The 26,555-nt window shown below is 41.5% G+C and overlaps 1 protein-coding gene across 2 annotated transcripts in view; it reads right to left on the minus strand.

Moving 5' to 3' along the window:
• Positions 1-26,555, minus strand: part of LOC102299304 (cadherin 13, H-cadherin (heart)) — a 227,279-nt gene that overhangs the window by 116,789 nt on the left and 83,935 nt on the right. For both annotated transcript variants that reach the window (XM_042226214.1, XM_005935766.3), the window contains exon 5: positions 13,063-13,241. In XM_042226214.1, coding sequence (XP_042082148.1) covers positions 13,063-13,241 — 179 coding nt within the window. The remainder of the gene's footprint in view (positions 1-13,062; positions 13,242-26,555) is intronic.

Consider the following 26,555-nt stretch of genomic DNA (forward strand, 5'->3'; position numbering starts at 1 on the left):
GCACATATGGCAGCATTTGTGCTAATGACAACTTCCTCTGCTTATTCTCTCTTTTACAATACAAATCCATACTGCAGATCGTGCAGCAGCATAGATGTACATGCTGATCTATGTCTCTGTGAAGCAAAGTGCTGCACTTTGAATGATCTTTACACTGTGGCTGCTTCGATTGAGACCTAAAGAGAGATGTGCCCGACTGTATTTTTTCAGCTCTAACAGAGGCAATGAACCAAGCCCAGTTTCATCAGCAGGAGAAACCAGCATGGGAAAGGGGACAATAAAAAAGTACTCAGGACACAACAACAAACTTTTCCAATCAATGCGCTTTCTCACAGAGACAGGGTAAAATTAATTCGCGCCTGAAGTGCCATTGTAGGGTGGAGGTTCAATGAAGAGTAAGAGCTGTTGACAAATACTCTTTATCCTGAGGTCAATGAGGATGGAAAAAATAAGGGGTGAATCAGAGGAATGAGGGGAGGCAGACGAAGGATGAAATGACACAGGAAGCACAGACAAAAGGAGAAAGTCGGAAGGTAGAGGAAGAGCCATGAAGAGGGCGGTAAGAGTGGCGATGCCCTCTCTAAACATAATGACAGCGTAGCGTCACCGGGACCTCTCTGACATTAGTGAAGCTCTCGCTTCCACTTAGCACAGACGTTTTCCTCCGAGCAAGCAGTCGACTCATCCTAATTATTCAGGTCTCACCCTGCTGTCTTTTCCTACTTCCTTTTCTCCGCTGCCCTTTCAGTACCTCCTTAGGACACAGGAAAAGTCAGAATCCACTCCGCACTCGCAGATTACTTTGGAATTTTAAAAAGGTCTTCTGTTTTTCTTTTTTTTTATTCTGTGTGCATAGTCATTTGAACGAGCCAATATTTGTGCTCTGCTAATATCTAGAGCCCGCTGACACTTTAGCTTTGTTTAATAGAAATTATGCATTTTTAAATCTCACAAAGTTGCAGTCGTGACGCTAACGGTTCGTGAGGCCAGATAGTGCATTATGCTATTCTAGACACACATAACATTTTACACCTACTACAGTGTTTAACCTAATTAAGGATTTCACAAGCATTCTTCATTCAGGCAGTCGATACCTGCACACGATAGCAAGATAGATATTAGCCAAAACCAAAGCTATGCAGGACTAGGATACACATGGCTCTGGTTTTCTGTTCATATTATATTTGTAGTTCCAGCTCATAGTTTCGGTCACTGTGTCTTCCCTGTGTTGCACATCCACTCAGTCGTGTCTCTGAGTCTGTGTCTTTGCCAATGTCTTGTGCTTCCTGTTTTACTTTGATAGTCTTATGTCAGTGTATTCTGTTTTGTTTCCTTTGTCTCATCCTGTCGGATCTGTCCCAGCTGTCCCCCATCGTCTCATTGTCTCACCTGTGCATTTAAGCCCTGTGTTTTCCCTTTGTCACATCGTACCCTCACCGTGCTTCTGGTAATGTTCTGGTTCTCTGTCTCCTGGTTTTGTGTTCTAGTTGGAGCCTCATGATTCTAGTTCCTAGTTTAGTTTTCTTGTATTTCATGTTCGAATGTTCTCCAGAAATAAAGCTGCGACCTTTAGTCATTCAGAGTCCTGCGTCCGTGACATTTGTGTGCTGCAATTTTGTCTTCCAGATTATTGCTACTCTAAATGTAGTCCTGATCTGAATTCAGTCTTAAGAAAAGCACTTAAAAAATTAACTGACAAATTAATTGAGAGAGCGGAAGTAAAAAAAAAAACAGAACTGACTAAGATTATTAGACAAGACCTAAACCTACCTGGTCCTATGTGGAAAAGTATTTGCCCCATAAAACAGATACGTGAATTGCAGTCAAGTAGTTCTCATAACTGGTAACGAGTCTTTCACATTGCACCGAAGGAATTTTGCACATTTCTTTGCAGAATTGCTTTAATTCAGCCACACTGGGGGGTCCAAACATGACAGGCTTGTCTAAAAGCGTATCAATAGGATTTAGGTCCAGACTGTTACACCAAACCTTCGTTTTGATGGACTTGCTGATGTGTTTGAGTCATTGTCCTGCTTGAGCTTCAGGGCACGTACTGATGGTCAGACACTCTCCTTTTCTGGTAAAACACAGAATTCATGTTTCCATCAATTACAGCGAATTGTCCTGAAGGAGTAAAGCAGCCCGGACTATCACACTATCAGCACCATGTTTGACTGTCGGTATGATTTTCTTTATTATAAAATACTGCGTTGATTCTGAAAAAAAATAACATTTGGCAATAAAACCCTTTCTGACTCTATTAGTTTTAGGGCAGATGTAAAGAGACTCAAACCTTCCAAAAAGTTAAAACTTTTGTCTTGTGAGTCCACAAAATATTTTCCCAAAAGTCTTAAAAATCAGGGCGATCGTGGCTCAAGAGTTGGGAGTTCGCCTTGTAATCGGAAGGTTGCCGGTTCGAGCCCCGGCTTGGACAGTCTCGGTCGTTGTGTCCTTGGGCAAGACACTTCACCCGTTGCCTACTGGTGGTGGTCAGAGGGCCCGGTGGCGCCAGTGTCCGGCAGCCTCGCCTCTGTCAGTGCGCCCCAGGGTGGCTGTGGCTACAATGTAGCTGCCATCACCAGTGTGTGAATGTGTGGATGACTGGATGTGTAAAGCGCTTTGGGGTCCTTAGGGACTAGTAAAGCGCTATATAAATACAGGCCATTTACCATTTAAAAATCATTAAAGAGGTCTTTTGGCAGATGAGCCTTTGTGCTCTTTTCGTCAGCAGCAGTTTCAACCTTCCAACTCTCACATGGATGTTTTTGTCATTGTTGAATCACGAACATTGATCGTAACTTAGATAAGTGAGGCCTGCAGACTTTAGATAATCTGAGTTATTTTGTGACTGCATGGATGAGTCATCGATGAACTCTCATTGCAACTCTTTTGCCACCGTTGACACAACCAGGTTTTTATTACTGATTTACTCTTTCAACAAGGCCCAGGTAGGTTCAGATCATGTTTTTCCAATAATAAATGAAATCATCATTTAAAAACAAATTTTAAATGTTTTTAAATGATGATTTCATTTAGACTTAGGTTACATTTGTGTGTGTGTGTTCAAAAAAAGTATCTACTTGTTTCATAAAACTCTGGCGAGAGGTTCCATGCAGCTCTATCACTTAGGTTAGACTTAGGTTACATTTGTCTAATATTCAAGCTGAAAAATGTTATTTTGAAAAAAGTGTAAAAAACAAAACAACAAATAAGGAAGGAGGCAAATATTTTTTTACCGCACTTTAAAACTGGGCGTCCTGCCGGGTGCCATCTGATCCCCCTTTATAACAACGACTTTTTCTTCATCGACCGTCTTCGGATGTTTCAGAATTTGAACTGAACGTGTTGCTGCAGTGTCTCCACCCTCGTGGCCTTGTGAGCATAAATTATAGATATTTGAAGAGTTATTATAGCTGGGATGACTGAACGTATGCAGCAGTGAAGCATTGCTCTCCTGCAAACCACAGACAGTATTTGCTAAGAAAATCCAGTAATGTCGTGTTTTCTCTGTTACCCAAGAACAAAGAACTGGTTAAAAGAAAAAAATAAAATTAAAAGAAAAGAAAAAAAATCACAAACATGTTTAACTGTTTTTTTAATTTATTAATAAATTGATCAGGAAATATCAATAACCTACAGTGATGGCTGTCTCACTGCATGCACAAAGATTATTTTAATTTGGAGTAATTTGGATTGCCTGCCTTCCTCTCTCTCTGGTTGTCCTGTCCTATTAGTCTCCATTGTTCCGCCCTCTTAGTATCTTAATGATCCAATTTTTCACCTTCATCCCTTTTATTTTCATTTTCTCTCTCTCATCTTTTCAAACTGTGCCTCTCGTCTCTGCTTGTCAGGGGACATATAATTTCCCACGTTGTTTTCTCTCTGGTCCCAGACTTTCATTGAGTAGTGTCTGCAAGACTCAATTAAAGCAAGAGAGAGAGAGAAAAAAACAAAGATTAACAACACACTTTTTTTTTTACCCACAATGCCCAGGGGGCTCAATTTATCTCGAGGAACGCTCAGCTTGAGAAAAAAAAAACTGTGATTGACACCTCTAACCTTCATTGGGGTGTAATCTCCATCTTTAGCACTCGGAGATCTAATTAATTAGGGGGAATCTCATTTCCTCACTAATGCAACTGGACAGAGGCATGATAGAGGAGTGGAAGGCAGGAAGAGGAGGAGGCTGAAGAGAGGAAGGACTGAGATGAAGACGGAAAATAAGAGCGCTGTATTTCATCAATGCCCGTGAACGGTGTTCACCTTGTTCATTTCAGGGAAGAACAAGAGAGAGTGAGGTGGTTGGGTTCACACCAACTACACTGTATTGATTACAGCTGCCAGACGTCTGGCTACTGGCCATGGGAGACACTGCAGTAACATTCTTTATAATGGGATCTCTTGGTAATGTACTCATGTGTTTCACTTTCTTCTCTAGGCTTCGTTTCTCAGTTAAAAGCCATCACGTATGCGTGAGCAAGTGTGACTGTAATTGGTTTGGACTTCTTGCTGCTTCACAGGCAAAACTGACCTTTTTTAAACCACTTCGATCCAAATGAAGGGACTAAAACCAGGTGTGAAACTATATTATAATAAAAACAGGTAAGTAAATAAATACATAAATGGATACCTTTAAAACATAATAAGGGGGAGTGGTTACAGTGAGCCTGAACACTATCAGTTTATCTTATATAAATGGATGCATGAACACATCCAAAGGTAAACTGCACAAATGCTGCGTACACAGTACATACCAGATACTACAACTGAAGTTAGGGGAGCAGACGCTGCATCCATGTGCCAAGAATGAATATGCCAGATATTAAGCTTCCCCTCCAACCCAAACTGTGTTCTGCTTATTGTTATATGACCTTTACTGTGGCGAATGATGGATGTGCTGAGACTGTTTCTTCATCCGTTTGTTGATGGGTGAAGATGTCTCTGCCCGCCCCTTAAAGTTGTACAACTCACAGACGTGACGTTAACAATCAGATAAGAAATCTACTGTATACTGCGATTTTGCTTCCAGATTATTAATGTAGTCCCAATCTCAATTCATTTCAGATATTGAAGGAGAGCAGCGCGTCTATACGGACACGCGTTCAGGCTAACACAGCTTTACCTTGATTACAGTAATCAGTCTCAAAGATCAGCATGTTAATCACTAACAAAACTATCAGGGAGTGAAAAGCTGCCCCCTTGTCTCAGATGCCTCCAACTTTTCTAAATTCATTGAAATTAGCTTCAGAAGGTATTCAACAGGGATTTAACGAGGAAATACGAGACCTCTGAATATATTTCACGTTACCTGTAGTCCAGACTGGCTGTAGTTCACTCAGGTCTTTATACTGAGGCCAGTTTTATAAGAACTCTAAATTACTTCCACAAAACTCTCAAAGCTTGTGGCTAAAGACAGCCCTGAAAAACATTTCAGTAAGCAGTGAATACAAAGTGCCTTGTATTCATTGTTGCAGCTATCAATAAAACCACTCTGCCGCTTCTAAATTTGTTCTCCATTCTGCCACTCATGATCACGTTAGCTCTCCTCCACTCTCATTTCTCTATTAAGTTGCATCTCCTAGCACATACTGAGTCAGAACCTTCTGATGGCGTCTCTTTCTTGCCAGCCAAAAAGAGCTGAACCTGTTCGGATTCCCGCGCCCTCTGAGAACCTACACGTGAGTAGTGATGGGTATCGTTTAGGTTTTATCCAATACCAGTACCAAACCGGTACTTTTGAAACGGTGCCGGTGCTTAAACAGTGCTCGAACCGGTGCTTAACGAATGGAGAACACAAAATTGGTCCAAAAACCTCTCATGTTCAGCTGTTTTTTTGTAAAAAGATAACAATGTTAGCCTTTTCTGCAGCTATAGCGGATTTATGGCATCACTCTTGGCTGGAAGCAGTGCTTAAACAATGGAAAAAACACAAACTTTGTCCAAAAACCTCTCATGTTTAATTGTTTTCCACTTTTTCTTTGGTCATTTTAGCCTTTTTGCTGTGCTCGGTGTGAGGTCTCGCAGCAAGCTATCAAATACGGCGCATTTCTCGGCTTTTAACAAAACGCTATGCGTCGCCAGGTGTTTCATCAGATTCGAGGTGTTACCTCCTTTGACAGTATCACAGTATCAGCTTAAAGCACTTGTTGCTGCTGAGTTTGCATCTTTTGCTGTGAAGTACAGCCAGACTTTTGACCGCTTCGCCTTGGGCATTTTTAATCTGTAGCTCTGCTCTAAAATAAAGTACGTACCTGGGCCCGCCTACTATCCTCCGAAACGTAAAATGATTGGCTAGAATCTAAAGTGCATCACAGCTCAGGGAAAAAAAGCACCGAAATAAAGCACCGAAATGTGCTCTGCTTTTCGGTCTGGTTACTACCGTCTATGTCAGAACTGGTGCCATCATGGCACCGGATACTGGTACCCATCCCTACACGTGAGTCCATACCGTCCTGCATCTGTCTTTGTCCGACTCATCTACTCACACCTTACCAATCTGCAGATCATAATAGGAGAATGAAGGGAGTTTATAAACTGAAGTGTACATCAAATCTGCTGTAATGAAATCTTATCAATGTGTTCCCTGTGCTGTATTATTTGCATATAAATGACATAATATAATAACTCTCTCCGGCCTCTACCTGGGAGGAGTAAATATTTCTCTGTCTGCTTTGTCTCGTTGCTGTGACACGAGGAAACGAGATGCTAATTGAAGAGAGGCAACCATCTTTATGTGACGACTGACATTCAATTATGTTCGGGAGATCAGATTAGGTGGTGGCCCCAGAAATGTTTGAAAACAACATTTTGCAGAGCGGCAACTCTGAAGGCGGCCAAGGATGTAATTTGAATGGCTGTTTGAGGCCTGCGCTGAATGGTGCTGCTCTGAATGGAATCACTATGCTATGACCTGCGAGTAATTGGATGTCCACAGTGAAGTGTTGACAGAGAAGGGGAGGCAAGGCTGATGGGAAAAAACAGAGATAGACAGTAAGGCGGCGAGAAGAGAGAAAATAACACAAAATGAAAATAACCAAGAAAACAATGTGATGTACATGACAGCATAGGGAGAAGGGAGCGAGGGGGTGGGGGGAGTACAGGGGATCACAACAGTGGCGATGGAGAAAACGAATGCAGTTTCCCCTTAAAGTGGAACCTGCCAAAGTTTCAGGTTTCATTCATCCCAACACACCGGCATGTAGCCACTCCAGCCACAGAGCCAAATAAGCCATTAGACGGGATTCGCTTTCTTATCAGCCGAACGCTGTCAGGAAGCGTGTTGCCAAGGTCGCGCTAAACAAACAGCGGGTCGCTTTACTTACAGCCGCCATTGCTTTCTGCACTGATCAGGGATAAGTGTGTGCATCCATTTACCTGTCACTCGAGATCTGCACTAGTTAAGCATAAGAGAGTGAATAATGACATGTAAACACATTTACAGCACAGGTCCTAATCTCAGTGCTTACGGTGCCCAGCACATAAACCGTCACGTCAACAGAGACCAAATGAGTTCGTTACCAGGCCTCTGGAGTAGGGCTGCCACGATTAGTCGACTAGTCACGATTACGTCGACTATCAAAATCGCCGACGACTGATTTAATAGTCGACGCGTCGTTTGAAGCTTTGTAAGATCGCAAAAGACGCAGGAATAATAGCAGGATTTAAGAGTGTAATAACGGACTGAAACAGAAGATGGCAGCACTGCATGTACAAGGATGCCACCTGCCGTTAAACCCCGAAGAAGAAGAAGAAGCTGTGTCCCAGAATTCATAGCGCAGCCCAGCTCAGTTTCCAACAATGGCGGCAGCTAGTTAGTTTTAATATTACTCTTATTATTCTTTCTGGGTCACAAAATAAACGTTTAACATATTTTCAGGCGAGAATGTAGCTGTGTAAACCTCAAATATCTGCTCAGTTTATCAGGACACCACATATTTTCAAAAGCGCTCCGACGTTTTCGGAGACGTCTGTTACCCACTAGCTCGATAGTTAGCCGGGGGCTAGGTCACTAGCGCCGTGAGAACACCGGACTCCCGGCAAATCGTTTTCAAACCCACTCACTACTCAGGTTAAACATGATATATGAGTCACTTAGATAACTTAAACATGTTATTGTTTGGCTTTTTTTTAGTATTTTATTTGTTCCTGAGTAAATCGGCTGAGTTTATTAAACTCCACCAAAACAACCTGCAAACTTCATTAAAATTTAATAAACTATCATCTTGTCTTTATTTTTAGTTAGCACATACCTGAAACACTTAAAGCTGTAAGCTAATGATAGTTATATAAGAGCAGATGCTGCTGGTGCAATAAGCTGTTGTTTTATGTCCAATGGATGATGATCTGATTAGTTGACTAATCGCAAAAATAATCGGTGACTAGTCGACTATCAAAATAATCGTTTGTGGCAGCCCTACTCTGGAGAACTTCAAGACATGTTGAGGAGGTCATTTAGCCATTTAAATCAGCTGTGTTGGATCAAGGACACAAAACCTGCCGGCCATCGAGGCCTGGAGATCCCCAACCTGCGTAGACGGTAAAACAGGTTGTAGACTCGATGCTAATCAAATTTCTTTTCCACTCTCATTTTCAGAGCAGTCAAAACAGTTTTCAAAAGTACTTTAAAAATTAAATTTACCTTAAAAATGGGAACTGTTAAGATGTGCCTTAATTTGGCTGATTCACCAAACATAACACATCAAGAAGCAAAGTTTCATTTATATCACTGCAAACATCACAATTCAGTGGCAATACACACACACACAAGCAGACATCCTCTTCCCTCCATGTAATTCACCTTTGTAAGACATGAGAGGGGCGAAGGGGTCGGTCAACTCTATCGATTGGCTATCCTGAGCAGTGACAGCTCCCAGATTGGCCGGAGAGCATTAGGGAGTCAGAAAGTCACACTGCCATTAGCAGTCTGTCCTCTCCAGTTACAACCAGCCAGCACACGGACACTCCATGGACTAAAAGAGATCAGAATGACTGGTGTGTGTGCCCTGTAACAAATATATTCAAGCCAAAAACACTGGGAACCCTTCTCAGTTTTCTTATTTCATTACTTCTGAGAACGTCTCTGCCTGGTGTCTGTAAGAAGACGTCCCTAGAATAGAAAACCGTATACACACATCTCTACTTACACTGTTCAAATGCATTCAGCGTAACTCAGAACACAGTATAAATAAGACTAAACCAGAAATGCATCAATCGATTAGTTGGTTGCCACAAATATGATGGATGAGCAGCTGATCGGCCTCAGAGATATATCTCTCCAAAATTGTAACAAATACCAAACAGCTTGTCTAGCATAACACATGCGCTAAAGTGAAATATACTGTCCATCCCTTCTCTTCTGCTTGTCTTTGTCAAGGTCGTGGGGCCGCTGGAGACTATCCCAGCTACCACAGGGTGAGAGGCGGGGTACGCCCTGGACAGGTCCCCAGTTTGTCACGGGGCTAACACACAGACAGACAACCATTCGCACTCACATTCACACCTATGGGTCATTTAGATTCATCAGTTAACCTAACGCAGTGAACTGCATGTCTTTGGACTGCGGGAGGAAGCCAGAGTACCCGGAGAGAACCCACGCAAACATGGGTGGTGCATGGGTACCACTCGGGTGGTCTCAGAATTTCGTGTCTGGCATTCACAGATGATGTGGTTCTGTCAGCTTCATCAGGCGGTGGCCTCTAGCTCACATTGGAGCAGTGCGAGTCTGAGAGTGAAGCAGCGGGAATGAAAATTGGCACCTCCAAGCCTGAGGCCATGGTCCTCAGCCGAAAAAGGGTGGCGTGCCCAGCCAGGATTGGGGGACGAGTTGCCACCCCAAGTGGAGGAATATCTCAGGGGCTTGTTGACTGAGGGGAGAGGGGAGCGTGACATCGACAGACGGATTGGTGCTGCAGCTGTAGTGATGCAGACGCTGTACTGGTGAAACGAGCTGAGTGTAAAAGCGAAGCTCTCAATTTAACGGCCAACCCATGTCCCTACGGTCATCTGTGGTCACGAGCTCTGGGTAGTGACTGAAAGGAGAACATCCATTAGATGTTCTGGGAATCCCTCACTGTGGGAGGCCCCAGGGCAGACCCAGGACATGCTGGAGAGATTATAACTCTGAGCTCTCCTGGGAGAGGGAGGTCTGGGCTTCTCTGCCTTGGCCGCTGCCCCCCCAGCAGCCTAATGCTAAAGATGCCCCAGATGGATGGAAATGTATTGCAAATCATTTTCAGCGTGATTTTATTTGTTTTGAAAAGCTTTGTCCACTAACTAGAAGCATTTTATTTTATAAAATATCGAGTTTTATGATGAGCACATATTTATGACTTACAGCTCTAAAAGACAGAAAACTGGTAGGTCAGACTCTAGATCCAGTCCTTCACAGCAAAAAGAGCCAAAGCAGTACACCTGATTAAAATTCAGATGTGATTTTGAAGACAAAGGGAGATTTCAGTGCACCCCTTCCTGCCGCCCGCCACCTTTGCAGGTTTCTTTGCTTTTTTCTGATTCAAATTTCTGCTCCTTTAGTTCACAAGCCTTTAAAAAGAATGTGCTGCAGTACAGCTGTGACAACGGGAGGCAGTGCATGAAAGCACAGCTGACTGATGAAACTATGGTTAGACTGATAAATGAGATAGTGAGATTATTTTTTTGTGCAGGATGAAGGATCAGCAGGAAGATGTGCGCAGCATGAAGCGCCACTATCTCACAAGGTGTTTTGTTTTCTCTGAACAGATAATTTATTAATTTAAGCTTATCTGAGCTATTCTTACCGACAAACACTCATAGATGTGCATGCTGAATCGCACAGAGGAAGAAAACACATCGACAGTCTCGTGCTCGCCTTCATGGAGACTAAGGAAGGTGGAACCCTGTATTGATTAGCATCCAGTGACGTGCAGTTTTGATGTGTACCGTACGAATAGTGCTTGAGTCTTGTAGTAACTGCACTCTGCACGGCCCTGCTTCAGAGGACAGCAGGTGAAGAGGGACATTTTTGCAACGCAGACTCATTAACAGTGATTTCCATGTAAATCCAGTGAAAAATACAAAAACTCTTTGATCTTTTCTAACTTAAGAAAATGGCCTCATCCCTGCAGCATTACCAGCCGTCAGAAATTACAGCCTGCCATTGATCCAACAACCTCGCGTGTCAGAATAATATCAGACGGCAAGGGGAGACATGTCTACAATAAAGTGAGGAGAAAAACAGAGAGTGCTGGAATAAATGTGCATATCAAGACAGGATTTTACGCCTCAGAGAAAGCACTAGAGGGAAAATCAAACTGATTTCAATGTGACAAAATTGATTTTCCAATTTTCTCCGGATTGCTTTTTGCTTCCCTGGGGCAGGTGAGGTGTCTATCCAAATACACTTATAGCGCCACCTGAATTATGTCTGAGGAATTTGAAGAACATAGGGAATATTTTTGTTTCTCCTATCCATTTGGTGTTTTGCCTTTGTTGCAAAGCAGAATATTGCAGACATACAAAAGACATGCTGTATTTAAAAACTATATTGGCAGATGGAGCTAAACTGCATCGAGCTGGCGTCAGAGTCATGACGACGTGCTAAAGTGGCTGCGTCTAAATTTCGTCAGACCTCGATGTGGACAGTTTTAAGGTACCCTTTCTGCTCTTCCACCTGCCCTCTTTTCAATCATATATGTTGTTTTAGGCTTTTCATGTGACTATTAATACCACAAAGAGCTCTCACATACATATATTTGTCATGATTTGTTTATTATAGAAATAAACTTGTTTCACTTCTTTTTCTTTGAGCCCATTTAAACATTTTCGAGGACTCTGACGATCCTGCACGGCAGCATAAAACTGACTCATTGCTTCAAACATCAAAACACTTGAATGCTATGCTCTCTTTTACACGACTTCTTAGAATCCTTCCCTCCGAGTCCAAGTTCTTTAACATTTGTTGATCAAAATAAGTGCAAATCAAGTGCATTACATGATCTTTTCAAAAACCTATAACCTATCATGCACATGGAGAAATGCAGTATTAACGACCACCAAGGCGTTAAAGCTTAAAGCTGAAATAATTGTATTTCCAGCTGGACTTCAGCTTTACATATGGACGCGAGTTAGTTTGAGTTGCGTTACTGGTTATTTTACAGTACATGCTACGAAATTCAGGAGTTTAAAAATGAAGAGAAAAGGTGAAAAATTCTGCCTTCTTCAAAGGCATTCAGCTGCTTTTTTGAACATTAGCCTGTTAGTGGTGTAATAAATCTTGGCTGCAGACATTAGAGAAGCAGTGTTATTGTTGCTGTTTTTTCTACACTCTACTGGAGCATTATCTTTTGAAATATCCTGGAAGTCTCACTTTCATCCTCCTATTACACCAGGAAAAACCACCAGCTGTGTATCTCTTGGATGATTTCTTATTCACCTCACAAAAGCAGCAACACTGCACACTGCATCGATTACATCTCATTTCATCCTCCTTTTAATTAATTAGGCTTCTATTAAACGGTCTACTGTAGCTCAGGGATTGGCTCATCAGGGCAGTTAGTCACCACGGCTCCAACAGTTCCGGATGGGAGGTTTTTAGCTTTCGGGATGTTGGACACCACCAGAGTCGACGGATGAGTGTGTATCACCTCAATTAAACTATTCGCTAAGTGTCTGACAACAGCTAATATTCCTCTTCCACCAGCGGAGCCAATCGATGTTCTGGCATTCGTCACCCTGCTGGAAAAGCAATCATCCCGTTGTGTCGCTCTGGTTTTACGGGGAAATGGAAAGGCGCTCGTCTAGCTACTGCGCCTGCTAGCTGGAACGCGCCGGTGCTCCCTCACACAAAGGCACACACAAACACCGAAGCGGCTTACACGACACACAGACGCCGACTACGTGGTTTCTTGAGTCTGCCGGCAGCACAGGCGACACGTTGGGAATGAATGGATGCTTCGTTTCAGAAACTCCAGTGACACGTTTAAGCCTCGTGACAACTTCCTGACCACCAACACCACACCGCTGAGTATCGCTCAGTGCAGAGGCCCACACCACAAACACAGGAACAGATTTGCCGAGTTAACCCACCTCTCTGTCAAGTAACGTGGGAGCTATAACTGTGACGATGTCTCCTCTTTCTGCATCAATGTAGAACATGTTCGGTGAAGGTTTGTCTGGAGACTGTTTGACGATGTTGTAGCGCAGAACGGCGTTGTCTGTGTTCGGGTCGTCCGCGTCAAACGCCGTCATTGTCATCACTGTGGTTCCTGGGGACGAGATTAAAGGACCAGGCTGAGTCAGAACTGAACATTTGTCTTTACTCACTAAGAAATGAGCAAATAAGAACAACAAGAGAAACACATTTGATTAAAACACCCTGAAATCAGTCTCAGGTAAACATTTGGCAATATGTCAAACTACAGGAGTCACAGGAACTCTACTAAATTTTTATTTTTGTTTTTACAATTCTTCTTTTTCCAACTGTGAAATGTATTTGTCATGTAGGCAAGTTCTTATTTTGACTGGTTAAAGCCGCCAGAAAAGCATGCAGGATCCAGAAACCTGCAAGAAACACTGACGGAAGGTTAACAGACACTAAACTAAGGAATGAATGGACTTTAGCGTCACACGGGGAACAGACGGAGCTGGGAGGAAACACTATCAATGCAATTACATGGGAGGAAGTAAAAGTGAATACAAATCACAGAAGACAATTAAATAGCAAAGTAAAAAAAGAGCAGGAAAAAAAGGGAAAGTAAACTTAAAACAACAAAAGGAAAAAACGTGAAACTAATAAACTCGGACATAAAAAGCAAACACTGATCATATTAAGGAAATAAATACATGAAAATAAACAGAAAAGATTTAAATCAGCAGAATTTTAAAATCCAAACACTCAAAACTCAAAGACCGTGACAGTATTCTGGGATGTTGTTGTGCTAGTAAAACTGAATGTAACTCACCTAATCTACAATTAACATAACATCACCTACATGATATCTGTTATCAGCTGATATTTTATATCGTTAGGAATCCCAAAATGATATTAATCATGGGAGTAGATGGTTGAAAAGCAATATTTCAAGCTGCTCCTGCCGTGACAGCTGCTTAAAAAGTTACCCTTTGCTATTAATGTGTTTTCTTCCTCGTGTCAGCTCTAACAGCAGGGTGTACTTTATTTGGTAATGGGAAGAAAAATGGAAATCCTGCCCTCCACAGCTGAGCTAAAATAGGAGGCAATCCTCGACACACCCTCAGCCCTCAATCTCTGTCTCCTTTCGGTGATGAGATACACTCGCACCAATTCAGAGGGACACGCGCTCCATCCACACATGTGCGCGAGCAGCAGCAGAGATTTACGCATCCATGCATGCACACAAACTCAATCAAATATAGAGCGTACACGCTTGTGTGTCTGAACGGAGTTTTCCATTTCTCCAGTGCAGGCAGACGTGTCTATTAACTCCACTCAATCCAGTCCTCTGTGTCGTTGTTGTCCTTGGTATGATTTCAACACCACCTTGTTTCTTTTTATTTTTTGTGACGTGAAAGTATTCATTTAAATAATGGGATTGTAACATTTAGCAATATTACACAATAATAATTCTTAATGACTCAAACAGTCTGGAGGATGACGTGATTATGTTTTCGGAGGTAAATGAAAACAGAAATTTATGAAGCTTTCTTTTTTGATATTGACAAACTCAGGTTTTGTGTGTTTCTTGGCAATAAATCCCTTCTGATTCTTATTTGACCCACATATTTAATAAAACATTCCCATAAGTGCTAAATAACAGCATCGCGCTGCACGGCTCATGAGCATCGATCTCGTTTCATGCCTCTTCTTAATACCCGACAGTACTTTGCCACACTGCATTAGCCAAACTACTCAAATAAGACACAAAAGAGCTAATGGAAAATATGCAAAGTCTACACTAAGTAAAAGTGGCTCAGGAGCAAATGTCTTTAGTCCAGTTGAAGGTAATGAAGGGCAAAGAGGTGTGACTTTTATCCATCTGGCATTTGCACTTCAAGGTGAACCTGCTAATGGTTAAGTAAACCGCTAATCCTCCCTCTGCAGTATAATTACACCGTCCCATCTCCCTCATTACCTGCACTCTGTTCCACTTCACCGTTTAGAATGAGCGCACACAAACACACGTGATGGCCAACGTGAGCATGCACGGTTTTGCACACAGCCACACCAACCGGAAGCGAATTAAAGCGTTGTAAACGTCGACTAAATTGGTTATCTTGAGCAGATATCGGTGAATTATGTTCTCATTCTCCTGAAGGTCTCTTGAACGCAGCACAGTCGTACTCCGTGTTTTATGTGATGTCAGAGGCAAGCTGACCTTCTCAGTGATTACTGTCTTCATCAGATACCATAATTCCTCTCACAAATGAGCATCATGTAACCAGTACGCATTCATCAGTGCAGGATGCAACACAGCCATTAGCATCAATCAGCTGGTGATAAACATCTAGTATTCTGTAATAGGACAATGGGACTATGCTTACCTCTAACACTGATGCCTGTTAAATCATACGATACCATGTGGGCAGCGTCTGTGAAGAGTCACTGGCCTCTCTTATCAGCTTTATCCTCTAGCAGGAGCCGAGCTCAATCAATCCTAACTGCATTGGATAGCTACATGGATGTGACTGCACAGGACTGCCATTACCGCTATCACTTGAACCCATCTGCTTTGCTGCGGATGACAGCAGCTCAGACTGCATGTAGAAAGAAATCATAGAATTAAGATGGAGACTGCAGAGTGAGCGTAAACACTGTGTAATGCATTTCTATCAAGTTTCAGAATGATGATTGGCCCAGTCCACAAAAACAGAGAAGAAGAAGCAGCGGGGCTTTGAGGTAAAAGATTAACAATACACACACGAAACGAAGCGAAACCAGATACACGTGTTGTGGATTGATTTCATCACACGGGCTCGTGAGACAATGTGCCGTTGCGTACAGCTAGCTGCTATATCTTTCTCAAACACCAAGGGAAATCAGCGGGGGCCGCCAGATCTGTGCTCGCCACCAGGGAACTGACAGAGTCAAGAGTCAAGATGAAGCAAGAGAACATAGACGAGACGAGACAGGAGAATAAATGTGATTTTAGTACGAGTGTGAGCTGTGTATTACACTGCAATCGCATGAACACAAGCGATAGGAATTATTATTTTTTAGTTATTTAATATGTCCGGTGGAGATTCGAGAACCAGAAAATGGATTTAGATTAATCACAGTCAAGTGACTGAAAAAGACCAAGAGCTGACCCTTTCTATTCTCAGGCCTGAATGAGATCAAAGAGTTCAAAGATAAATTGTGTTATCCAAAATCAATTTAATGGCGCAAAGAATTAGAGCCACATATTCAGACGGAGAACGCGGTGAAGAGATGGCAGCACAGATAAGAGTGCACGAGCGTACAAAGCACGACTTCGATTTTAAAGCTGGATGTGAAAACTTTATCCACTCTGTGATGGATGCTTGTTAGAAATACTCCAAAGGCACCGTCACATTATTGAAATCAGTTATATTCTTAGATAACTTCTTAATTCGAAAAAATAAAAAGATTTTTAGTAAATTTAGCAAATTAAAAGTGTTTACTGTGGTTCATTTGTCGTCTTTAAATGCCACCATGACAGTAACGATGCTGAAGGCATAATATTAACGTCATTCGCAGTGGTCACAGTTGTTTTGTGGGTCACATGATGAATCTGACCGACTGCGCGATTATTAACAAGCTGAAACGAACAGAAAGCTCTTTAATCTTGTGCATCTTCTTCTTTCCTGCTTCATTTTAAAGCCCACACCTTCCTCTTGTCATCCTCTCCCTGCCCTCACGTCTGCAGGTCCCAGCGCTCTTCATGCCAGCCCCGCCTACTCACTTGTCAAACAAATATATACACACACACTTTTGCCGTACTCCTCATTATTTACTTGTCTCTGTTCCCCTTGTGTGTTCATAACATTCTAGCTTTTTATTGTCTTGTTATTTTGTTTTACTGTGTTTTTCTGCACTGGACTGAGCTTCTGCATTTGACCTTTTGAACTGTCAGTGTGGACCCTCCTCTTTTTTTTAACATTACTGTAACTCACATTTGTATCCACAGTCCTGTGAACAGCACTGTAGATACACTTGTGAGTATTTGCCTCCATCCTGATCTCTTAGTTGTTTTGCATATTTGTCATACTTGCTTTATTTTGTGGCATTCAGAGGTGTCCTGCTGCATGATGCAGCAGACAGCGTGATGGCTGGATACTGTCCTTCAGGTCTCCTGCAGACCTGGACCGTCACACTACCATCACCCTGTTGGATTCTAATCAGAGCATTATCATTCCCAACGCATAACATATGACGATTTGTCACATTCGTCATGTTACGCGTTGGCTCGAGAACGTGTTGCTTCTAAAATGATGGGTGTTTTGGTTTTTTTAATGAAATTCTCTCTTAGTTTTGAGTCAGATGTAACGGGACTGAAGCCTTCCAAAAAGTTAAACTTCATCGGTGCACAGAATTAAATAATTTCCCCCAGGGATCAATAAAGTATTCTGATTCTGATTCTGAATTCACAATTCCCACTCAGCAGTGGTTTTCACCTTGGAACTCTCCCACAGATGTCATTTTTCCACTAGTGTCTCTGGTGTTGTTGATCATGAACACTGACCTTGGCTGAGCTATGTGAGGCCTTTGGTGCTTGTTGTGGATGAGTCGTTGCTGCGCTCTTGGAGTGTTTGTGGTCGGCCACACACTCCTGGGAACAGTCCTCGCTGTCTTCTCTATTTCTGGACAACAGCTCTCACTGCTGTTTGCTAAAGCCTGCTTTAGTTTCACAGTTTAGTTTAACTAAGTCAAAATGTCTGTGAGAGCAAAACGTCACTTTGGATGTACATTTGGTTCCAGGAGAAAAAGGCTTACAGTGTTCTGTTCTTATTTCTATATGAAGTCAATAGTTTTGAAAGAGGTTCAGGCACACTGGTGAAACTGGTGGCAGCAGATCTGTCTGCTTGAACTCTTCAGGGATCTTCTTCACTATATCTACATATCGACCCTATTTGCTCTTCATGGTGTCATTTTTAAACCTGCCATTTGAATGAGATGAATGCAAATATCTTATTTTTGTCAGTTCACAACACGCTTACAAAGCATGTGGTGCAATAATCTTATATTCAATACAATAACCATATTAGTGAGTGAAGACTTTGCTGTTGATGAAGATCGTATAATAAGTAATAAGGTGTAAAACTGATTATTGATTCGTGTTTGTGTTTCTTGTGGAAAAAGTGTGTGCAACAGGCCTCCAGTGCACACGTTTTATTTTGTTTATGCTATTTGTATATGTACAGCACTTTGTGAACACTGGTTTTCTGTTAAAGTGCTTCATAAATAAAGCTGCTATGGTACAATACTGTTGTGTTTCCTGCTGTTCTTCTTTAAACACACATTTGTCATATTTTGCTCTCTCATTAAGCTGATTTGTACAGCACGCTCTTATAAAGCACCATTAGCGCTGCACCACCTCCTTCCCAGCTCATTTATTCCACTGGACTTCACCTGCTTACTTACTGGCCTGGTTGCCTACGTGGCACACTGCCATCTGTCTTCACTGCAGTTGTTGTAGCCTCCTGTCAGAGATGGACACTTGCTAAACATATTTCTCACGTGCCATATCTACCACACAGATAACTGTCATGTTTGCTGTGTGCGGCTGGCAGAAAAGGAGCCTGAATGCAGACTCGCGGAGGCAGAGAAACTCAAAAAACTCAGCTTGATTGCTGGAAGCTGGAATACAAAACTAAGCTGGAAATATACATTAAATGAAACTGCTAGACAAGCAGGTAAGACACGCAACGAGGGATGAGGGAGAAAACAAAAGGCTTAAATACACAAGGAAACACATGGGACACAGCTGGAGCTACTCTGAGACGACGTACCTTCAAAGTAAGAGAAGCAAACAGAACATGGCGTACACAGACAGGAGACTACCAAAGTAAAACAGGAAGTAACAGGAACACACACACAGACATCACTGGGGAAAATAGGCAACTAGACAAACATGAAGACAACGCAGGAAACACACAGGGCCAACTAAACACCAGGAATACTACGTATAGTTAAGGGAGCTAAAAATACCAAAACTAAATAATAGAAAAACTAAATCAAAGAATATAGACGATCAAATCAGACCCAAGAACCCTAACAATAACAAACTGATGCAAAAACAGCTCCTTAATTATCCTAATTTAGCTTTTTGCTTCACTAAAACATGAAGGAGGGAACAAGACCTCGTTTTTTAAGGTGGTCTTCGGCATTTTCATTATTTATTTATTTTTGAGATCGGGTTCGTTTTCACTCGTTTTCAGTCCGTGTATCTGCGCACTGTCAGAGTAATGTTTGTTTGTCACTTAACACTGACCTGTTATGACAGTCCTGGGTTTTCGACCCAGCACGTTGTGTTTCTTGGACTCCTCGGTGCTATCGATCATTAATTCTTCAGTCTGAGTCGTAGTTGTTGAGTTTTCAGCTCGGTGCTTCTGTTCCACTCACTGCTGTGTTAACAGTATTTTTCTTTGCAGCTTACCCTGCCCTCCCCTGTGTCTGCAGGCACTCCACGGCCCTCTTTCATAGGAGCTGTATTTCAGCCAGTGCTGTTGTGGATCTTGTCAAAATTGATGGAATTATAAATGCAGAATCGTCACATTTTAAAACACTATGCAACACCATGTGGAAAATGTCTGATTGACAAGGAGTTTGTTCTTCATCATGTCAGTGATCTTCACAGAGTGTTAAAAATCAAGAAGATCGTAACAAATACTGACTTTGGAGCTCGTTACAAACTCGATTTTGCATAAATCACCGCAGCGATTTCCCATTTTCTGTAAAGTTCTAAATGACCTTTAAAATTTTGTGTGTTCTCGCTTTAATGTTAATGAAGACCCCAGAAAAGAAAATAGTTGCTTTAAAAGCATTAATGAAAAGTCAAAAATGAAATCTAATGCCATCGAGTCAGTAAAAGGTTTCTGTGGTTCAAACTACTTTTCCTCTGCCAACCAATTCCTGGTTTTCAAATCCCGACCTCCCCGTGTGGAAAGCAATTTAAACTTGTTTACGGCTCTGAGTGTACAGGACAACGTTTCCCACTGTGTGGAGATCTATTTGTAACTTGATTTCAGTTTTAATATTTTTCTCATTTGTGACATAAATGTTGATAGGAATCAATATTTATAGCTGGGAAATGAAGCGACTGTTGTTTTCCAAAAGTTTGACAATTCAGTTGGTCAAAAACTTCTCAAAGTAAATGAATTCTGGAGCAATAAGAGCAGCAGCTGAAGCCGGAGATGTGCAAAGCTGCTGTGGAGCTGTGCTGCACGTAAACTAAATATGAGATAATGAGCCCCAAGCTGACAGCCGAGTAAATGGAGTGAAATGCAGTCCAGCTGCCCTCTCCTGCCTCTTTTACAATGCAATTTCTCCATCCCATCTTTTCAGCCAGTATCGGCTCAGACTACAACTGGATCACTGGTTAAAGCCAAATTATAAACAATTCATTGGGGATACGAGTGCTGAGAAAAGAAGAACAAAGCACAAATATTCTGCATCATCTGGAAAGGACCATAGAATGTGTTTTCCAGTGCTTACGTACAGTTTAGATCAGCGGTCTCCAACCTTTGTTGCGCCACGGACCGGTTTACGCCCGACAATATTTTCATGGACCGGCCTTTAAGGTGTCGCGGATAAATACAACAAAATAGAACTAGTACCGGTACCGAAAAAAAAGAAGTTTTATTCATAACACACATGAAAAGACCCAGGAAAACCGAGTAAACGATAAAACGATAACAAAATAACGCTGAAAACCAATAAAAACCCTGAAAAACAGACATTTCACACCTGAGCCTCAACTCTCGCAGCCCGGTACCAAACCACTCATGGACCGGTACCGGTCCGAGGCCCGGGGGTTGGGGACCGCTGGGTTAGAGTGATTGACAGGCAGGCCGGGGCATTTATTCACCCCTCCCAGTCATACCGGGGGGACACAGAGGCTAATAGGACTGAATAACTCTAAACTAATGAACGGAATATCCGTCCAAACAAGCTCAGTCTACACAGTGACAATCAACGCTTGGTAATGATATCTAATCTGAACTCAATAATTGAAAAAGTAAATGAAGTGTATGAAATTATTTACAAAGAAATACAAATGACTGAGAGAAACTTGGCATTAAGCTGCAATAGTGTCATTTATTAAACCCACTTATCATCAGTTTTTAATTTAAGTATTACATAATGTAGAAACAGTTATTAATAAACTATTTGTTTTCATGACAGAGAAATCATTTTACTTGTTTATAACGTTTTCTGGTAAACTTAGATGCCTCCCAGCATGTTCCCATAAATCAGCACCATTCATGGTCTCAGCATATAGACTGTTATTAGAAAATGAGACAGGGCGTAGCTACGGCCAGGAGATGCTCTGTCTGCATCACTTCTTTAATCATGAAAGATCATCTGGCCAGCAGCTGATAAGACAGATCTTAACAGACTTCAGTTAGTCCAGAATAAGGCGGCCAGATTAGTGTTGAGATGTTCACACTATACCAGTATCAATAAAATGATAACATAATAAACGTTTTGGGCTTCCTGTCCAAGCTAAATTACACCCAGGCTTACTTTTATTAATAAAGAGAATAATACTGTTAAACACACCACGTTTGTTCTCTGCTCAGCTGCAGTATCCAGATGAAATACATAATTTTTAACAAAGCGCAATTTAGTAATTCCTCGAGCCAAAAGTAACTGAACTAAGTAACTGAGTTTAGTTAGAGCATCTTTTAAGTGGAATAAAAAATTGCCTTATCCAATTAGAGAACTAGCTGCTATTCATAATTAAAAAACAAACAAACATTTAAAAGCCTTTTTACTCAGTTTTTAATTATTGTAAATATTGTAAGTGGGCAAAGCTGTGAACTGTTTTTGATTCTTGGGTGTCGTGCGTCAATGATATTGATATTCGCGTGCTTACATTTTTACAACTGTAAAACCTCGCACAATTTTTGCATATACTTTATTGTGTAATGTTTTATTAGATTACACTTGATGACTTGGGGCCCAGGAAGACTAGCAACCACTACTGTGGAAGCTAATGGGGTTAAATATACATAAATAAATAAGCACGACAGACAAGATCCTGAGACGACCAAACTCAATCTAAAAAAGTTCAAATCAGTGACAAACGGCAGTCCTGGAGAACATCAGCATCCACTTTTTTCTGGCAGTGCAAACGAGGCTGTATAAGGACCAAAACAAGACTACAAGCAACTCAAACTACATACAAATTGTTGATGTGCCACATTTGATGCTCAGGACACGCTGGCTGTGACAGGAGGACACAGTTAGTCTGTGATTCAGGAGCAAAGAAAAACCTTTGCAGCATCAAAGGAGGATCATTCGCTTCCCTGAAGGCCCAACCAGCGACTGTTGTTTTCTGTTGTCTTTTGATTAAACAACAGAGGTCAGGCTTTTGCTTCATAAAGTCATTTGTGTGCACTTTGGAGCTTAGTTTTGTTTTCTTTGGTCTATAGGCTCAGTCTGAAGTTTTGGATCTGACTGTTAATCTGCCGTCGACCCAAAACAAACAGTACTTCTTGCTACTTCTTGTGGCTGCTTGGCTTTTGGGGAAGTTAATGCCTCTTCCATGTTATGACCTGAAGATGGGTCGCAGCAACTGTGATAAATGACAAAAATACCCTAATTTTTGCTGATATTATGTTAGAGGAAATCACTGGGTTGTTAATTTAGGTTGATTTGAGATGAGGCACAAATGGGAATCTTTGAAAGTAGTTAATGAAAGTTTTTTTGGTAAATCTAAATACACAGCAGGGGACGAATCTACTGAGGACATTTTTTAATGAAGATGCAGGTATGAATTCATAGATCTGAAGACACGAGTACTCGTGATGGAAGTGAACAACATATATAACATCAGACCACACGTTCATATTTTTGTGACTGAGTGATAATTACACACCACCTCCAAAACCACCAGTTTCAGGAGTTCAATCAAACTGTTTCCTAACAGGACGTCTAGTTCGACAGCAGAACTCACAATGTGTCGTAAACACTCTGGATCTTTGATTCTGCTCAAGTAAAATGTCCCACTTATTCCAACCTATCAGAAAGATTAAGTCACAATTTTAAAGAGTATGAAGCTGAGGCTTCTAAGCTGCCATCAGCTCCTCCATCCAGTACGACTCGCTGAAAGTAAGGAATCAGTTACATTTTTTCTCAAAATGTTTCAATTAGAGCTGGGCGATAGAACGATAATGATATGTGTTGCGAAATAACTTTTTCTCGATAGAAAAATTAAACTATTGCGATAGACCTCGCCGCTCTTGTCCTCTTAAAAAGAAAAAGAAGAACAGCCAATCCAAATTACGTAGCGCAGAGCCGAACCAATCACAGCCGCAGCGTCACGTCACGTGACTTGTTACGTACAGCACAAGTGCCAAGCCGCACATGTGTATTTGTTTGGGAAGCAGCCAGCCGCCGTGCCGCCGGGTAATGGAGGAAATGAGTGCGCCGACTAGAAAAATCAACCGAGCGTGACCGAAGAGAAAACAGACGATGGTTCCAACGCCGGAGAGATTGTCCAACGGAAGAGCCAAAGAAGTTCCGTAGTGTGAAGGTATTTCGGCTATTTCAAGTCTGACAAAAAAGAGAGCAGCTGCACTGTAAATGTGCCGAAAGCAAGTCTGGAAATACAATAAACCAGTGCAGCTCAGTCTCTGACTGGAAGCGCTAATCAGTCATTCGGCTTTTGTCAGACTAAAGTAACTGTTACAACTGTTTGAAAAGCTCAGCTATACAACAAGGAGAGATCGAGAATTTCCTTTTAGTTCTCAGTTTACTTGATATTGACAAAAGTTAGTCAGTTTTGTCTGTTCTTCTGTAAAACAAACTAAGATTTATTTTTAGAATTAATATTTTGTTTCTAAGTGGAATTGACAGTTTAGTCTGTTTCCTTTGTTCTATTTTGAAACTTAAACGCTTTAGCAGCTGCCTTTTGTGTAGTTTGCAATATTTGCCTTTATTTATCTGAAAAAGTCTCGTGTTCCTTAAGTACATCTACCCTGTTGAACTTATTATGGGAAATAAATATTTAAATAAAAACAAGCTGCTGATTATTTCACATTTTACTTGTGAGCAACGGCACATTGAAATCTTACAAATATAGTTATTTGGCTTATATCGTGATAGATATCGTTATCGCCTGAAATATAATTACAGCTTTATTGCTTCACTTGGTTTGTCTATTTGTTTTGTATTTCACATTCTGTGTTTTACTATTTTTCATTAAAAAGTACATTATTATTATTATTTGTTATTGTTTATTGTTTCTACATCATTGAACAACTGCTGTTATTTATATCTCTTTACATTTATTTGACAGTGAATACTGATTGTTCCTCCACACAGTTCTTTTCTTTAGTGACTTCTTTCCACTCGGGCTGAATAAAGTGTCAAAGCCAAAACGAATATCATTTGCATTTTGTGTCTGAACCTCGCCTCCAGTGATGCCTCAAGTCACTCAAATTCTATTTCTTGAAGCTACACAATCACATTTATCCATTTTAACGGCACACACTGTTTGCAGAGATAAAGCTTTTGGCAGTTTTGTGTCAGTCACACCACCTGAGTCGCAGGGTCTTTGAATTCAAGAAAAAAGAAACAAAAACACCTCATAAAAATACTGAACGATATTCAGACATCTTATAGGGTTAATAACAAATATACAACTTGATTTAGGGGACTTGTTTGTTTTCCTTTCTTAAGAAGATTAAATGATTTTGTCCCATCCACAACTTGTAGATATAAAGTATTTTTGGGGAGTTTAACGAGAGCTTTCTCAGTTAGAATAAAGTGGAGCTCACTACACTCCTCTTCCATTTGCATATATTTTGCTCGTCCCCTCGTCTCCTGCCAGCATAATGAATGCTACAGGTCCATGAAGGAGTCAAATGTCAGGCCCTGAGGCTGGAAGACACTCCGCAGAGCATAATGACCAGCTGAACCATCTTCTTTCATGACCCCAAACAGAGCAGAGAGGAAGCGAGTGGAGAGAAAACTCAACTAAATGGGACAGAAAGGAGAGGGAAAGAATTATAAATGTCAGACCGCGTGGTCAAGAACCTCATAGTAATGGAGAGAAAAAGAAAAAAGGATAAACAACTATTTTTTGAAGCACCACAAAGACATAAATATGTAAATGAGAAAAGAGAGTTATAAAGAAGGAAAGCGAATGGTAGAAAAAGGAGGACAAAACTGGTTAGAAGCAGGATGGAGGCTTGAAGGGAAGAGACAAGGAAGCTAAACACTGGTCAAGAGAAACAAATGTGGTCACTGAACAACGTGGACGGTTGAGGGTTAACCACATGTGATATTTTGAGAATGCATCAGCTGTGTATAACGCACGTTTGCAACACTAATCAGGAAACTCACAACCTACGGCCACTGATTAATGGGGGATTTTAGCAGAAACACCACATGATCCCAATAATCATTAAAGAAAACGTAATTACCCCGTGGCTGTGATGCCACCAGACCTGTCCAAGTGCTTCATGCTTTTAATGTTCTGCCAAAGAATACGGTTTTAAAAACGAGTCATTAATCTGGGGATGCAAGCAAATGACAGAATATCGCTCTCCTTTTCTTAGGCTTAATTAATAACTGTGTGTTCAGCTGATCGCATCTGCTGCTACTCAGCATGCCTGTACAGGCGAGATCTACAAGGGGCATCTCTGGAGACTGTGCACAGGTCTCTGTAGAGAGTATGGGGGGTCTGATTCATGATCACCTGGTGGGAAAAGATTGTATTTGATCATTAAATCTTGTACAGTTGTTTATTCAACACTTACTGGCACTGCCTAATGCAAAGCTAATCATTCCCATTACCAGTTTCATCGTGTGTGTATAAAAAAGAAGCAGCAGCCAGCGCTTCTTATCCGCTCCCTGCTTTTAAGGATGAGGTTCTTAGCCAAGGTTGACTCATAAGGTGAGGCCTCCATCTTAACTAGACTAAGGAATATGAACCGAAGGCTCAAGGCAACTTATTAAAATGCAAGACCCCGGAGAGCGGTTAGAATGAAAGATCGTAACCTTTCACACAGGATTTTATGCAGGAAGTATGCCCACTATTAAGAGACAGATTACACAAAAGAGCTAGACAATGGCAGACCAGCAGAAAGTGGGTATTATTTCATGGAGCTTAGCAAAATTTGATATGGTACTGTGTTTCATTTCCACCCTCACACATGCTAAGCCACAACATTCGTCTTTTACTTATTCTTGGCGCTATCATCAGTGGACCAATCATCAGGCAGCGTACAAATTGAAGAAAATACCTGAGTAAATGATGTAGAACCATAACAGATAGATTCTTCTGGCTGTTGGAGCCCCTGAGTGGTTTCGTGAGTAGGAAAATTATATGACTCACAGCGTGGCCTTCAACCCATTTAACCCAAGCGAGTACGGCCTGGTTGAGACTATAAAGCAAGTCTGTGAGAAGGTT

Source organism: Haplochromis burtoni, unplaced genomic scaffold, assembly GCF_018398535.1.
Source record: "Haplochromis burtoni strain Fernald_Lab_line unplaced genomic scaffold, NCSU_Asbu1 Contig_201, whole genome shotgun sequence".
Taxonomy (NCBI): domain Eukaryota; kingdom Metazoa; phylum Chordata; class Actinopteri; order Cichliformes; family Cichlidae; genus Haplochromis; species Haplochromis burtoni.